Raw genomic sequence first — 16,801 nt, forward strand, 5'->3', positions numbered from 1 at the left:
GTTCACTTAAAGCATGGCAATGCAAAAATGAAAGAAAAAAAATCATAAATAAGAAAAGGGACTTACATGAGCCCTCCTCACCCTTTAACTAAATTCTTTATCATCCTCCATCCGAACACTGTGACGTGCTGTATGGCTGTGTGGTGAATATTGCTGGTATAGATCTGTCCATCATCATGCCCACTCTTCAGGGAAAAACTCCTTATTTGAGCCTTCTGTAGAAGTCAAGGTGACCTACTGCTGCTGGTGAGAAAAATTGGAGTTGAGGATTATGTCAGCACACAAAGAAGTCTGTTTTTCTCACCGTCCCGCCATAAATTACAAACTCCCCTGCTGAGTTAAACATGAGGGATTTTAAGTTATTCCCTGGCTGAAATTGTGTCTGTCAAATACTGTTTTATCCACATTCATAGCTCAAGTCACATGCTGCCACATTTATTTGGTTGGATTAATGTCTACCTCCATCCTTTGTCTCCATCTGCTCAGTCTGTCTTGCAGAGCCCCTACCTTGCTAAATTTACTTTACCACCCACCCTGACATCACACCCTCATTTTCCATCTACTACTTCAAATCACTTTCCCTCCCTCCCCTCTCTCTTTTGGTTAGCCTCATTCAGAAAAGGGCTTTTGTGATTGGCTGGTATTTATATCAACTAGGTCCCAGTGCCACCTGGGACAATGGTCTCCAGTCAGATCCAGGTCACATCAAGCAGAACTGTTCTTTGGCTCCACACTGATCAGTCCAGTCCAGTCGAGTCCGGTCCAGTCCATCTGCCACACAAGCCTGCTACACAGAGAGACAGAGCTACTGCACCGACTCACCCACCGGCTTCACACACACATACACACACAGGTAGGAAGGCACACACACACACATATACGCCAGCAGGTGCTGCATCACTGCTCTGGTTTGCCTAAGACACATGCAGGTAGATACTGGGAGATGTCTGACTTCACTAACCTGCATCATGCACACAGGTGAATATCCTCACAGAGCTTACCTCTGAGCCCTGGAGAGCCTCTGTTACAGGGACAGCGCTTTTTTCACTGAGGATGACACACACTGGCAGTGATGCTGAAAGACAGGTAAAGGTAAGTGAATGTAGCTTCACCCTGCATGTTGTACAGGCTAGTAAGGTATGATAAAAGGTAATACGGCCTACTGGAGGAACAACATTGTGCTTGTTATGACAGATCATCTCTAGCATTATCTGGGCATCTGCATTTGACAACACGTTTGTGTGACACTAACATCAAAAACTTTAGACTCCCACTGCTCATACTGTGGGTAAATCAGACAATAGGACACAGAAATGAGTGGACCTCCAAATGCAGAATACCTTAACCCAGCGTTGGTACTCACTCCTCAATGTTTTCACAGTTAGTAGAGTAGTTTACACAGGATTACATGAGGATAATCCATTTACAGTATTATCAGACATGAGTCGCCATCTGTCTGTATTTATCACAGTGAGGGAGCCGCCAGCACCGGCTGACTGACAACAAACAAAACGGTGAGGTGAACGTTTTACCACTAATGCAGCAAACTAACATTCAGAAAACACATTAGGACGCTAACAGTTCGCTTTGGTCGGGCGTTGGTTGTTTATAATTTACGGTCGTCCAACGGTTGTCACGACCTTTAAACTGCGCGCGCACTAAAGCCAGGTTGGTGAGATTTGCTGCCTTCATGTGCCATCGTAAATTACATCACCAGTCTTTACACATTTGGTTTTGCTTTTTAATCCACAAATACTATCACAATTAACTCAACAGAAAGAACTCATTTTATCAAAGCAGCGGATAAGTTACGTTATGTTGCACTGCACTGTTAGTTATGAGAAGACACCACATGCTACAGAGCACATTAATAGCTACATTTAGTAGTGTCGTGTTCGAGTTACACAAGAGAAACGCAAGATTCTCCAGACAACTCATTTTTTTATGTACAATCCTAAGCAATAAGTAAAAGATTTTCAGAGCATATGCAGCAAGGTTGCTGCTTTCCCAGAACGGCGTACATGTGCATTGTCTCTAAATATTCCGACAGTACTTGAAAGCAGCAGGAGACCCGATACTTCATTGCGAACAGGTGAATTGTAACGAGCAGTCAAACACAAAAGCCTCAGGCGTTCGTTTTAAGTTTTTGATGAAGTTTACTGACGTTTCTACCACAATGTGAGTACTTTGCTTGAAAAATGATGATTTCACCGTGCGGTGGAAGCTGTGGGTCACCATTTTGGCAAGCTTCTGTATAGTTTTGTCTGAGCTGTAATTAAGTTAGCAGTAATGACCTGCTGGGTCGCTTGAGTTCGCTTTAATGAATGTCTGTTGTGCTCTGCCTTTTCTCCTACTGCTCCTCCAGGAGGCTCCTGCAGTGCTAATGGTGTATTAATTTTCTGAAGACCACCTGAGGAAAATGAAGTTTCCAAATCAAGAGCCTGCATTTCCCTACTGCATCCACCAAACAAATGCCGTAGCATAACCTCTTAAAATAAACCCCACCAGCTTTTTCACCCAGCATTTTTCTCGCCTTATTTTTATCTTACCACCATACCAGCAAATCTTCAAACATTACCTACCTGGTGGATACCTGTACAGGTGCTTTCAATAGCTGTGAAATCTTCTTTTACAGCACCTCCATAGTTTTATTCTCTCTTCAGGAAACCTCCATTCCAGATGATGCGAACAGACAGCAAAGGCCGAAGTGCCTCCCCTCACAGGATAACCTACAAGTCTGACTTTCATGCCATCAAATGCTCTTTTGACACTGGTTTAACACCAGGGACCAAAGCTGCTGACAGACTCCCATCCAGCTTGTCAGATGCCATTGTGCCGTACACCAGCAACACCACCAGCACCAGAGGGAGGATCCCCAGCACCAGAGGGACCAAGATCAGAGAGAACATCTTTCTGCAAATGGACAGCCAGCAGCTGAAACAAGAAGGAGGTCCGCTGTCAAGTTCTGGTTCCACTCCCTTACTTGCTCCACATAATCCTGGTCAACAGCTGCAGATTTCACCTTTCTCTGGATCCAGACTATCATTTGGCAGCTCAACAGCTTCACAAGATAAACCATCCAGATCAGAAGAGATCACGGATATTGAGAGAGCTGCTCTTGCTCAGAGGTTCTCCGTCACCAGGAGGTTGTTTGAAACCAAGGCGATAGAGGTTGGAGGAGGTGGAGGGCAAGCTTTGAAAGGAGTAACCAGCAGGGGAAGCAAGGGGGCGGAGGACAGGAAAAGAGAGGAGTTGGAGGAGGAGAGCAGCCAGGTGGAGAAAGAGGAAGAGGCAAGTGGGAAAAGGAAGCACACAGAGGAGGATTGCTTCAGTGGAGAGGAATCCATAAATCTACCCAGCATAAATATTTCCTCACCAAAGCCTCCTGTATCAGCCCCGCCGACAAGCCAATTTAAATCTCCTGTATTGGACAGCAGGGAGGAAGAATCCAACAAATCTGCCACCTCTCCTGACAAACACGTGGGAATTTCACACTCAAAATTAGACAACGATCAAACAACAAACGGCCTGTGCTTGACCCCACAGCCAGTGAGGGCAGAGCTTGTTGATGTGAAGACTGAGTCCTCAGAAAGTGATGAGAATGAGGAAGAGAAGGTCAGGTACTGGCTTGAGAGGGAAAAGAAGACAAACAGAGTTGTAGGGGAAAGCGTTACAGATCTAGATGATGATGTTTTCGAGGAACCTACACAAGGAGAACTTTCTACTGTAGAAATGAGAGAAGAACCAAGAGCTGAAGAGTTTCAGCCTCAACAAGAGTCACCAGCCTACATGTCGTGTAAAATAGAGAGGCAGGTTGTCGGTGAAGGTGGTAGAGACAAGTATCAGCAGGTGAATGAACAATGGGAGGGGCACGGCAGAAAGTTTATTGCACAGACTCAGAAGTCAACAGAAAAGAGCGAAAACGGGGAGAAAATGACAGATGGAGGGGTGGGAGAAAGGTCAGGGAGAGAAATGATGCAAGAGGAGGACACAGAGGTTCAGTTTTACATCGAGGGAAAGAGGAAAAGTGAAGGCAGGGAGAAACAAAAATGCACAGAAAGCCAGACTGACGAAGACGAGGAGGAGGAAAGTGAGACCGGAGAAAGTTCAATGTCTGAGCTGCTGGAGCCCAACGAGGACGTCAGGCAGGAGGAGTGCAGAGGAGACAGTGTAGGAGAAGAGGGGGGACAGGAGGAGTCTGCAGGTGACTTAGGGATTGAGAATGCAGCTTTTGTGCCTGAGCTTTCAACAAAACAGGAATTAGAAAACTCTTCAAACACAGATAGTCAGCCTAACTTTAAGTACTTTGAAATTCCTGGCATCCCTGAACTGTCCGATGAGGAAGATGAGGAGCAAGAGAAAGTCGCTGGCAGGAAAGTCAAGTTCTCCACAGCACCAATCAAGGTAAGATGCACCAGAAAAAGTAGAAAAATCAGGATTTCAGCATCCATTATTCTCAGCTGCAGGGCCACTTGTCCCATCATTCATGCGTTTCAGAAAGCTCTTTACTTGTAGATTTGTGTGACTGTCTGTTCCAGCTGGTGTTTGACTTCATGTGAGAGAAGAGTTAGCCTGAAGCTATGTTTCTAATCCATTAGAGGAGGAGGAAAAGCAAGACCCCACATGCTTCACTCTGTCAGCAGTGTGCTCAGAGTCACACAGAGAGCATTCCTGTGGCTGTGAAAGCATTAAAGAGGCTCATTTCATCACAAACTCATGTAGTTCAAGGTGTCAGAAGTTGTTTTTACATTGAGGTTTATTCTAAGTCTTTAAATGAGCTTTTTTAAAGCGGCATGTCTTACTCTGACATTTGTCAACATAAGCAATGTGCTCTCATGTAGCTTTACAGTCCTTTAAGCTATCAGCTTCCTTTTCTTCATCTGACCTCCATTTGATGTAAGTGTTAACATAAACCTCTGCAGTGACTCAAACCGTACATTTGATGCTGTCTCACAGGTGTACACCACGTACTGTAATGCAGAGTACGACAGACACAATGAGGATATCGACCCGGTGTCTGCCTCAGCTGAGTACGAACTGGAGAAGAGAGTGGACAGGATGAACGTCTTTCCTGTAGAGATAGAAAAAGGTACATGTGTTTTTCACACAAACACACAGGAAGAAAAAAAACAACTTGTAACTAGTCGTTCAGTCATTTTAGTGGCAGTGCTCTGACACAAAAGTATCTGCTGTCAAGTTTAAGAAGTTAAATCCTATTTTAATGGTTCAAGAGAAAATACGACAAAGCTCTTAAAAGAAATTACATTCACAAAGATTAACAGATAAAGATTAACTGCATCAGAAAGAACATAAAATGTGTGATTATTGGTGGAAAAAAATATAAAGTAGAGAATGTTGCACATACACACATTTTAAGACCAGTTTGAAAAATTGTAAGGATTTACTTTTTGCACTGTTGAGTCTGAAGAACTTAAGCAGAGTTTAAGAATTCAAAAAGCAGAAATAGGGGTGAGACACAAAAAAAAAAAAGAAAAAAACATTTGAGTAAGCCAACACCAATCAAACTGAAAACTTCAAGAATTGGTTCGGCATGTTTGATGTGAGTGTTTCCAGGAGGTCAGAGGGAACGTTGCTCCAAGTGGCAAAGATTGCTTCAAGGAGGGCATCCACCGTCTGGAACTGATTTCTATTTTTGTAAACTTCCCTTGCCATCTATCCTCAAATGTTCTCAGTGTGATTTAACTCAGGGAAACACACAGGGTTACCCAGAGGAGTGAAGTAGTCCTTTGTCAGGCGGGCGTTGTGAACTGCAGCGTTGTCCTGTTGAAAAACCGAGTCATTACCACGCAGACCAGGGCCCTCAGTCATGAATGACACTCTGTGCAGGGCTACATTTTTTCCCGTCTGAGAGTAAAACTTTATTCCCCTTTTCAATGTTCCATGTTTGGTGCTCACTTGTGAAGTCTAAAAAGACAATTTAGTGGCGTTAAAGGAGACAAGGCCTTTGAAGACTTTTCACGTTCTTAAAGCTCCTCCCCCCTCTCAGATCCCACCTGATGATCATTGAGCTGAAGTCGGCTCCAATAACGGCCTTAAATTGGGTCAGGTATCGTCCAGTGATTCATCTGGCTCAGCACTGGTGAAGTTGTTTTGCTTCTACTACCTCTTGACTTTTTTGTTCCATAACCCTCAGGATGTTGTAAGAAATTCATGATGACTGTCTTATTGCGTCAAACCTTGGCAGCGACTTGCAGCTCAACAAATCAACCACATTCAGAGACAGATTTTTTACTTTTGTCATCAGAGGGTAAATAGCTTAGTAAATTTTTTTTGTCTCACTTCTTATTCTTTTGTGTTTTGAAGCTCCACTTGTAACCCCCCAAAGACCCAACAGATCAAAATGTAAATTTGAACCATTTTTCAGCTTGTCTTAAAATTTTAATCAGGTGTGTGTGTTGATGAGAAGAACTAAACAAATCAAACTAAAAAAGTGCAACAAATTTAACCAGAACTTCACTCAAAATTAGACAACAGAGATGGTAATCTAAACATATGATACTCCACCATTTTAAAGAAAACATGTTTGCAAGTGAGAGAAAGTAAAACTTTAAATTTCTTTCATTTAACATCTGAACAACACAAGGATCTTATATAATGAGGTGAAATGCAGAAATTTTCTGATATATTTACCTCCCTCTGTTTGATTTTCTTTTTTCTTTTTGTAACAGTATGACACCAGGCTTGGTTATCTAGATTCATTCCTGATTTAATTTTCTTGTAGGTGAAGATGGTCTGGGCATCAGTATCATAGGAATGGGCGTAGGAGCCGACCAAGGACTGGAAAAACTGGGAATCTTTGTCAAGACAGTAACAGAGAACGGAGCGACTCAGAAGGATGGACGGTACTGTAGAGCCTTGGTTTGGTCAGGATTCAGTTTGGGTTGTACTGCTCTTTAATCCTTTCTGTTGTTCATTAGGATTCAGGTGAATGACCAGATCGTGGAGGTGGATGGGGTGAGTTTGGTCGGAGTCTCCCAGCTGTTTGCAGCCACAGTCCTGAAGAACACATCAGGCCTGGTCAAGTAAGTCACAGAGCATCAGAGCGATGTGGAGCAGATAGCTCATCTCAACTCTGGTTTCTTTCCAAATATTTCACAAACAAAGCTGCTTTTGGAGAAATGTTTGAACTTTATGAAAGACACGGCTCAGAGACGAGGTATGAGAATGCATTTTGGGCCCAGTATTTGATTTGTCAGATTTAAAACAAACCTTAAAAAACCTATCCATCTGATCAGTGAGTGTGGCAGACTTCAGAGTGTTTGCTACGTTACTGAAGTTATTTAAAGAGGACGCCATGATGGAAAGACAAAAATAGTTTCTCTCTCTTTAGAAGTTAACAGGATTTCATTTCGGATGTTCAGCCCGTAAAAAACATATGATGTATGGAAACTGCTGCCCACCATTTGATGATATTAGTATTTGTATTTTTCATTTCATATTTATATTTATATTTTTTATACTGTCCTCATCGTGTACACTGTCTGACAACACTCAGGAAGCCATGCAACAACATTTTATCCCTAATGCACTGCTGTGTAATCTGTGCAATGACAATAAAGGAAGTCTATATTATCATTCTAATAACATCTGCTCGAATTTCCAAAATGCAACAACAAATAAGATCATCTGAAACGCACAAACATAAAAATAATGTACGTCATATTTGCAGCGTTGAATCAACATAATAACAAATACAAAAAGACTGACTCCGACTGTAGTTGTCATCATGTTGTGATTTACTTGCTAAGATCGATCGAACAGTGCGCCATGAAAAAATCCCAACTCTCTTCTGTGTTATAATTACTCACAGCTTCAGTTGATTTCTCTCCCTGGATGCAGGTTCCTGATTGGCCGAGAGAAGGAGGGGGTGGAAAGTGAGGTGGCGCGACTGATCAACGAAAGCCTGGAAATGGATAAAGCATCCAGACAGGTGCGTCCTCTAAAAAAGGAGGAGCAGAGTTGGCCTCGTGTTGAGTGTCTGACACAGTCTGGCTGAACTTTTTTTATCGGTTTGTTCATTTATGAAGAGTGGAGACTCGGTCAGGGACGAGGATATTTATGGGGGCATGTCAGAGAGGGGCTCGTTGGCAGAAGAAGAGGAAGAAGATGAAGAAGAAGAGGATGTGGCTTTTCTGTCCTGTATGAACCACGACCAGGTCTGCTTCAAATACCAGCAGGTACTTTTTATTCAGAGTCACACAGCAGTAAAATTCGTTGTAGATCTTACTGTTTTATTTGATAGTAGTGAGAAATTGAAGGAAGAAATGTCTCTGGTTTCAGAGAATGATACTTAGAGGTGTATTAGCTCTTAAAGCATTTTCCTTGTCTGTATTAGAAGCAATGCTGAAATCTAAGTTTTTTCCACTTGTCAATCATTTTTTGTACAAAAATGTCTCCTGTTTTTGAGTGACTTTATAATTAGGGGGGCATTTCACGTATACAAAAAAAGTGACAAAAATCTTTTTTTGTTTTATATTCTGTTTGATTGCAAATACAACACCTGGAATGTCCTTTATTCATTAGTGCAAGCTTAAGCTCTTACCAATTTTTAAATATTTAAGATACAAAAAAAATGAGCATGAATTTGTCATTCGTGTTATAGACAAAAGTTGACTATTTTTCAAACATGAATCCATATAACACTGAATTTAGAGTTATTCAACATTTCTATGCAAGACTACACACCCTAGAAAAGTCCCTCATCATTTAAATCACAGTTTAGACAAAATTAAGAAGAATTATAGCACAAAAATCACATGTAACACAGTTGACATTTTCTCCGCTTTTTAGCTCTTGTGCTAACTGCAGACCTTGAACATGGCACCACCTGACCTCCATCGCCTCATATATCTGTGCAGTTTCTTCACTTAACATTTGTAGTGAGAAAACCAGGAAATGTTGGTAACACAGTTGATGAACTGTTAATGTGCCCCATGTACAGACAATCATTCTGATGAAATATTGATGAGGAGGAGCTGAAACATGACACACTGTCTTCATGATTCCAACCAAAAAGGATGTGACTTCAATTGATTTAAGTCATGTGACTTTGGAGCAAACCACTGATGATTTTATAGGCCAGACTCGAAACCCACCTGTTCAGGACTGCATACCGTCCTTGAGTGTCTTGAAAGGCGCTTTTAAATAAAACACTTTTTTTCAGTGGCTATGACGCTGATTTCTCAGACACACATAAAATGAATTATTTTATCCATATAAACTATTAGAAAAGTTCTTAAAACACCTTTGTCCTGTTTTAATAATTATTTTGAACAAATAATACTGACAATAATATTCACAAACATGTATTCTAGTTTTAATTTTAAAGAGCAAACTTGGCATTTGAGAAATTGGACAGCAGAAAAACTGCAGATTCCAGAACATGATTTGCATTTTAGCTAATGACCTTCTTTAAAAATGGTCATTGATTGAAATTAATACTTAGTAAAATTGTTAAGTAAATCCCATGGATGTAAAATGTACCCCTAATTACAGAATCACTCCTTTATTGAAATAAAAACACGTTCATCCATATTTGATATTCCACATTTTTTGTCTTCACAGCTTCAGACCAAACTACGAAGCAAAGCAGCCCAACTTCACAATGTGAGAGCAAAGGTAGGCCGATCAGCTGAGATTAAGACTGCCGCTCACACACACACACATTAAAGACTGTGCTCACATTAATACGGCACCTTTTGGATCCACATTTGGAACAGTCTGACCCATTTAACTGTGTATGAGTCGGCTTGCTGCTGAGTTACTGGGACACAGGCCGCCATCCAGCACTTGCGTGCGTCGGCCCTGCTTTTCTGCCTTTGCCTTGAAATAATCACGGCTCTGACATAACTGGGTTGGCTAAAGCCGTTCAGTTGAAAATGTGTCTTTCGTCTTTCCAGCGACGTTAGATCAGCGTGTATTTCATTCGCCGTTTCAAAAAGATTTTGCTGTAAGAGGATTGAAAGTGCGCCGTTTATCTGCTTCCAAGAATAGTTTGAAACGTTTGATGCAAGAACAAAGACTTTTTTTTTTCAGTAGCCTTTTCTGCTCCTTAAAAACATGCGATGGTAGAAATAAACACCCTTGTTTTGTGTGTGTCTCTAGTTAAAGGCATGGGAGGAGCAGCAGGCTGGTTGGGAGAGCCAGAAGGCTGAGCTGGAGCAAAGAGTTGAGGATGAAGAGGAGAAAGCTGAAAAACTTGAGAAGTATGACGGATGTTTTTTTTGTGCATTTTCCAAAGTTAAGCTTCAATCAGTTTTAGGTTTATACAGACTAGCTCTTGAGTCAAGCCTAAACCCTGTTAATAGATTTGTAAAGATACATTATGAGGATGATATTGAGGGTTACAGGGGTATAAACACCCCCACTCTCTTTATTAGGTACTGGCAGGAGGCCCAGACTCTGTGCCGGGTGGTGAGCCAGAGACTGTCTGATGCCCAGAGTCAGTCAGAGAGCCTGGAGATCAAATACAACAAGGCCAAGAGGCTGATCCGAGAATACCAGAGCAGGTAATTATCTCGTAAATCCCATCAAGACATTTCTCCTCGACTCTGGAATACAGCTTTCTTATCTCCCTGGAAGTATTTTGGTAAAATTCTAAAAGTTTTGCAAGTTTAACATCTTCACGATGTGGAATTAAACTTGTTAAATCACATCTTTTCTATCTTCAGAGAAGATGAGAGGGAGCGAAGAGAAGCAGATTTGAGGAGGGAATTAGAGGAGAGAGATAAGCAGCACAGAGAGACGGTTGAAAGACTGCAAATCCAGGTAAGTAGAGACTTCTCTGTCCTGTGTGGATTTGCTTCACTGATCCTTCCTGTTCCCTGTAGTCATTGTCTCACATGTTTATCACAGATAGCACAGCTGGAGAGGAAAGAGCCTGGGACTGAAGGACAGAACCACTCTGTGGACTCCTCAGTCACAGGTAAACCTCCAAGGTCCCATAACTGCTGAGTGTGTGTGTGTCGCTGGAAGTTCAGAAAATTTTTATTGTTCAAAAAGCTGCTTTGTCTTTGTTAAACCTTTCCAATAACACTGCGCTTTTCTACTATGTGGACTATGTTTTTGTCACAGGTTCAGACTGGTATATGCCGGTCCCTGATACAGGACGCCTGGACTGCAGCGCTCACATAGCCAGAGCTCAGCTCGCCCAGAAATCCAAACGCCATCCACCATCCCGAGACAAACTCAGAGAGAGCTTCAGAAAACAGGTGGGCTGGGAAAGTTTGGTCAGAGTTAAAAGTACAGCAATGTTTGGAATAATAGAGGCAATACAATCATAAATCTTCGCCAAAACAAATCGACACGTTGAAACAAAATACATAATAATAATGCATTTAATTTATAGAGCACTTTTCAAAAACTTAAAGACGCTTTACAAGGTAAAAGCAGTATAAAGATCAAGTTTAAAAACAGATACAAATAATGAAATAACAGTTAAAAAAAAACATGTATAGAAAAAGAAGACGAAGGTGCAGAGAAAAAGCAAGGTCAGGACAGGGGGTTGTTAGTTTAAGTTAAAAGTGAAACTCAGCTGTCTCAGTGTCAGTCTTCAGTCCCAAATCCCTCTGCAGCTTTTTCCACCGGTTGTACATTTCTCCAATATTCAGTCTCTGTTGGCACCTGTATCGCTCATAGCTCTTCCTTGCTTCAGACTTTTCCTTGAAACTTTTTCGTTTTCTCCCCTTCCCTATGGAGGGTAACAGTAACAGCTTCCTGGTTTCAGTCTTCTCTGGCTCCATGACGCTTCGGTAGCTGAGCAGCTAGCTGACGTGAGAGGGGTAGTGGGGAAGGACGAGGCGGGACCATGGGCATGACGGTGCGAAGCAAAGGGAGACAGGGGATTGGATGGACTCATGCACAAATCCGAACCACGCATGCTATGGGCGGTTCGGATTGGTCAACTAGTATGCAGCTTTGCAGCAGATATACTGAATGGACTTTTTTCATTCTTTTTGGTCTTTATATTGTGTAGATTGGACCATAGGACCATTACAGCCCTTTAAACGGTGTTATTAAGATGTACAAAGCTTCCAAATCATACACCATAGCTTTAATGAACAGGGTGTGAGCTTTTTCTGTCCTGTGTTAGGTGAGATATTTCTGCTATGCTCTGTAATGAGTTGTTTTGCCTTTTATTTAAGATGTTTTTTTGTTTTCTTGGGAATGTAGATTGAGAATATCTTTAAATATCAGAGACAAATAACTCAACCCTGATTTCTTCTGTCATGAAACTTTTTTTTTTTTTTTAATATAAAAGGAGGACGAGATTAAGAAACAGGAGAGCACATCACTGTCTGCTTCGACCCTAAGGATTAGCAGAAGTGAACTCTCCAGTTCTTCGTCTTTCCCAACCCTCAGTCCTCAACCTCCAGCCAACTCCAACTTCACACCTCCCGTCTACATCAACGACACCATCACTCCCTCGTCCTGCAAATCCTCTGTCTCCAGGAGGTCCAAAAGGAAATTCCCTGATTTCAGGTGCAGAGTCTTTTTCACTGTTTGTAGACTTCAGAAGAAAACAATCTCATGGTCTAAAAACTGTAGTAATTGGTCAAATCCCTCTCAACCATTCTACATTTCTGCTACACAGAATGTACTGATTAGCCTGTGGCAATTTTTCTCATTTTCTTTTTTTTTTATTTGTTATAACTTAAATTCTGCTCCAGTGGCCTTCGAAAGTCTCTGAGCAAAAAGAGAAGTGACAAACACCGCAAAAGGTCCAGCAACAACAGGTGAGATGTGATGCACAAAACTGGAGATATAAAATGTTTTTTAGAGCTGGTGGCCGATAGGTGTCAGCTGATTTACAAAAACATGAATGCAAAAAGCAACATAAATGCAAAAACCACGACACAATGGAAGCAGAGCCATCATGGAAGTAAAGAGGAAAGTTATCCTAATAGACACAGAAAAGTTGTGAAAATAAGTTACGTAATGATTGTTTTCTTTTACAACTTCGGATGATAAGTATAGATCTAATAATAGATCTACTAATCAGTACTGGTACTCAACGGTACCAGTTTTAGGTACTTTTTGTGTTTATTTGGTAAAAAATATCCATTTGTCTAATAATAAAGTATGACATTATTTCAATTTAACATATTTATTCATCAATATATCAGCTTGTAATGCTGTGTTCATGTCCAGCATGGAAAATCATCTACTCTTTCACTCCCTCACCGTCACAAGGATGCATTTAGGTACCTAAACATGGTACCTTTTAATTTTTTGTGAAGCCGTTCCCGGTACTTTTGACAGAATTTGGTCAGTACCCATAAAAGTACCTATTTTGGTACCCATTCCTAGTAGTAGATTTTGCATTCATGTTTTCGCTCTTGCAGTCATGTTGTGGCCTTTTCAAATTGCCTGACACCCACCAGCCACTGTACTTTAGGTATAAGTCTTGACTCAAACTTAAACACTATCACTGCACTCTAGTACTATAAGTTTTCACTCCATTGCTTTTTGAAAGCACGTCCTTAGTTGAATCATCAAAAAAGGAACAACATAATGAAGACTAACTCAGTGTAGAATAACTGATAAAATGAATCCAAACTTTTTTATCTTGCCTGTTTTTTGAATAAAAAAAAGTGAACAGAAGCTGCTGATATGAAACAAATACAATCCCAATCTATCTGACCTGTAGTGCTTGGTTGAAGTAGACTGAATAACTTTTTACTTTCTTAAAATACCAAGAGCTCTCCTCCTTGCAGGGCGTCCTGTGGTGATCTGGTGGACGAGCCTCCTGGAGGTTCTCCGTCAGGCTCCATCACCTCCATGCCTTCCTGCCTGCCCTTCCCTTGGTTTGGAGAAAGAGGAAAAGACAAAGAAGTGGAACGAGGCCGGGAGAGACTTCGCTCTGTGTCCAGCAGCAGCCTGCCGTACCTGACCACCACAGGTAGAAGAGAGCAGGTAGGAAACGCTCTGTGAGGCTGAAAAAGGCCGGCGTGTGGTAGCAGGGGTATAAAAGACACTGTCTGCATGTCCTTCTTGGTTCAAATCCTTTTAAAACGGACACGCATGCATACAACATGTGCATCACAGCCTGTTGGAAAGTCGTGGTGCTCTTCTCTCACTTTCAGAGTGCTGGCTCTCCGGTGCGCAGCTCCAGCATGGAGGGTCACGTCTCTGATCACTCCCTCTCTGGACACTCTTACACTTGCACCTTTTCCTCCACTGAGGTGAGACTGTCCTCTTCCTTTTCTTTCCTTCTTCCTACGGTCTTCTCCTCCCCTTGGACTCCCTTTTTTTTTCTTCGTCCAAGCAGTGATTCCCCAGACCTACTCTCTTCTTTGATTACAGTTTCCCAACCCTTTCTCATTTTGTCTCCTCCCTTTTTCTTGCGTTTTGTCTCTGATGTACTATCAGACGTTGGACGATGACCCACTTCCTACCAACAACAACCACCAGTGGCAGAGCAGACCGGTGACGGAGTGGAGCAACCAGCAGGTGTGTCTGTGGTTGATCGCCATGAACATGGACCAGTACACATCAGCGTTTGCTGCCAGGGGAGTGGACGGGACACAGCTGCTCGGTTTGGACAGTGAGAAACTCAAGGTGAGTTTAGGGAAAGATGTGGGACAGGGCCCATGTTCACAAAACTTTTTAGAGTCCTTTCAGAGAGCTCCTTACTCAGCCTAAAAATTCCCCTTAGCTTAAAAGTAATTCAGGAAGTTTCCGAGAGCAACTCTGAGCAAAGAGGAGACAGAAACTTTTATCTTAGTGAGGAGGTGTTGTTGACCCTGTTGCTGAAGGGGAAAATGGTTTTGTGCTTGCAATAATGTATTGACAGTAAAACTAACAGATCACATAACTCAGACTGTATTAAGAAATGTGTCGTGACATTCATTTTAAATCATTCTGATGAAACTCTGCTAAATTAAATTAATAGTGACTCAGCTTCAAAATGTTTTAATGTACCTCATTCACAGATCATACTAATTGCTTATTGATCCGTTTACTGTCCATGCTGCTCATGTTTCTACTCAATGTGTTTGGTTTTAATGGTGGATGCAGACTCAGCTGTCAGCACTTCCTGTGATTTCTGATGTCCTTTTAAAGCGATTTTGATTTGGCAAAACAACCAAAACAACGAGCAACATGGATAAAGAAGAACTTGACAGAGGAGCCTGTTGTTGGCTCAGCTCATGAGGGAGAATAAAAGAGACAAGGGGGCGCATTGCCCAACACATCAATGCGTTGTTCCCTCTTCTCGCGCGCACATTGTGCATGAGTGTGAGATGCGCTGGTACGTGCTGCGATCCAAGCAAGAGCGGAGATTACAGCACGAAGTGAAGCTGTTAACCAGTTTTTTGGGCTACCACTCAGGGTATAACACCGGTTTCTTTGGTTTCGATAACTGTATGAATGTTATAGCATATCATCTGCTTATCATCCCGTTGCTGTTTAGGGGGTGGATCAGCAGATAAACAGCTGTCTCAGGTGGCAGAAACTGTGTTTAGTGTGTTGGGAAAGTACAACATCAGTATCGGTGTCCACTCTGAGGCTTTTTAAATTTCCTTGTCTTAACAGTTTTTCACCTTAGGAACTCTCTTAAGGCTTAAGACGCTTTGTGAATAACTTTCATCTTACCGGGGGAAAATTCTAAAAAAAAATTCATAGAATCCGAGAAATTCTACGATTTTTCTAAGAATGACGTCACTAAGAGCTACTTGTAGCCTTAGGATGCTTTGTGAACACGGGCCCAGGTGTTGATATATGAACTCCAGCATTTGCTGTTATGTTTAAAGTGTTAAAAGTCATTGCACAAACCTAACTCATGATAAGGGTTTACACGTTGTCTTCATATCACTTTTAGTTTTCTATATAAACAGAGTTTATGTCTGTATTCAGGTTAGTGACTGTGTGAGTTTGTTATTTTGAGTCTTATGCATTGAGAAATAGTCCATTTTGTATAAACCTGTGTTTCTTTATGTTAAAAGGGACAAATGCACAAGTTGGAAAGAAGCACACCCTAGTGTACAAAGTGTTTTGTGTCTAATTTGTGCAATTATAACCAGCACGATGTATTATAAGCAAGATTTAATCTGCAGTAAGATACTAAGGGCTGCAAACTAGTGCAGAATCTATGCATCTTCTCCTGAACCTATTTACGTTACTGAAACAGCTCACCTCCTCTTCTCCCATTCAGGCTCTGGGAGTTTGTAGTCACGGTGACCGCTCTGCCCTCAAGAAGAAGCTGAAGGAGATAAAGAAAAGCGAGGATAAGGAACAGAAGAGAGGAGAACAGAGGCTGAAGGAAGGAAATACAAAAGAGAAGAACGCAGTTTTGGTCAGGGAGAATGAAGAGAGAGGGAGGATGATGGTGGAGAAGACTGTGAAAGACGTCCGACGTAGTGGAAAAACTATAAGAACAGAGTCGCTCTTGTGAAGGTGATGTTAGAGAAACTTCACCAGCATGGGGCTGTTTGCAGTCTTCCGCACAAACACACACTTTTTAGTTCAGTTAATGGAATCAGCTAGATGCAGTGCACACACCTCGACTTTTCACTTTTAATGTTGATCATTTAAATCAAAGAGCACTCATTGTTTTAATAAAGATTGTCTTTAGACCAGAGCGGAGGTTGTCTCCAGCTCCACAGCCCACCATGTCTGTCAGATGTGAAGTGTGTGACAATCTGCTGCAGTTTTATTTTTTTTACTATCATGAACTTTAAATTATAAAAGCAATAATTTTAACATGTCACACTGTGCTGACATAGATGTATTTGCTGTAAATGCTTTTTTATGTATTAATAAATAACACTTAAACATTTTC

General features: G+C 41.6%; 1 protein-coding gene across 4 annotated transcripts; it reads left to right on the plus strand.

Moving 5' to 3' along the window:
- Window positions 1–929: 929 nt before the first annotated feature.
- Window positions 930–16,799, plus strand: LOC141804291 (uncharacterized). 4 transcript variants are annotated; one of them, XM_074688636.1, is made up of 19 exons: window positions 930–1,092; window positions 2,366–4,404; window positions 4,957–5,089; window positions 6,743–6,863; window positions 6,939–7,043; window positions 7,861–7,951; window positions 8,049–8,198; window positions 9,586–9,639; window positions 10,126–10,226; window positions 10,401–10,529; window positions 10,692–10,788; window positions 10,876–10,945; window positions 11,095–11,231; window positions 12,281–12,501; window positions 12,690–12,755; window positions 13,737–13,935; window positions 14,106–14,204; window positions 14,392–14,580; window positions 16,175–16,799. In XM_074688636.1, the coding sequence occupies exons 2-19, from the start codon at window positions 2,680–2,682 to the stop codon at window positions 16,412–16,414; spliced, it is 3,927 nt and encodes a 1,308-aa protein (XP_074544737.1). In that variant the 5' UTR covers window positions 930–1,092; window positions 2,366–2,679; the 3' UTR covers window positions 16,415–16,799. The 4 variants fall into 4 exon arrangements, with proteins under 4 accessions (XP_074544737.1, XP_074544739.1, XP_074544736.1 ...); XM_074688638.1 differs by lacking the exon at window positions 930–1,092 and adding an exon at window positions 2,015–2,092; XM_074688635.1 differs by lacking the exon at window positions 930–1,092 and adding an exon at window positions 2,058–2,178.
- The last annotated feature ends 2 nt before the right edge of the window (window positions 16,800–16,801 follow it).

The sequence above is a fragment of the Halichoeres trimaculatus genome, unplaced genomic scaffold (genome assembly GCF_033239565.1).
Source record: "Halichoeres trimaculatus isolate MK-OKI-2021-1 unplaced genomic scaffold, fHalTri1.1 fHalTri1_scaffold_15, whole genome shotgun sequence".
Lineage (NCBI taxonomy): Eukaryota > Metazoa > Chordata > Actinopteri > Labriformes > Labridae > Halichoeres > Halichoeres trimaculatus.

What these genes read in the sequence shown, in the direction of transcription:
- LOC141804291 (XM_074688636.1), top strand. Translation starts at nt 2,680, where the DNA reads ATGATGCGAACAGACAGCAAAGGCCGAAGTGCCTCCCCTCACAGGATA. An exon ending in AACACATCAGGCCTGGTCAA is followed by an intron (nt 7,044 to 7,860) that starts GTAAGTCACAGA and finishes CCCTGGATGCAG; the next exon opens with GTTCCTGATTGGCCGAGAGA. An exon ending in TTGAAAGACTGCAAATCCAG is followed by an intron (nt 10,789 to 10,875) that starts GTAAGTAGAGAC and finishes TGTTTATCACAG; the next exon opens with ATAGCACAGCTGGAGAGGAA.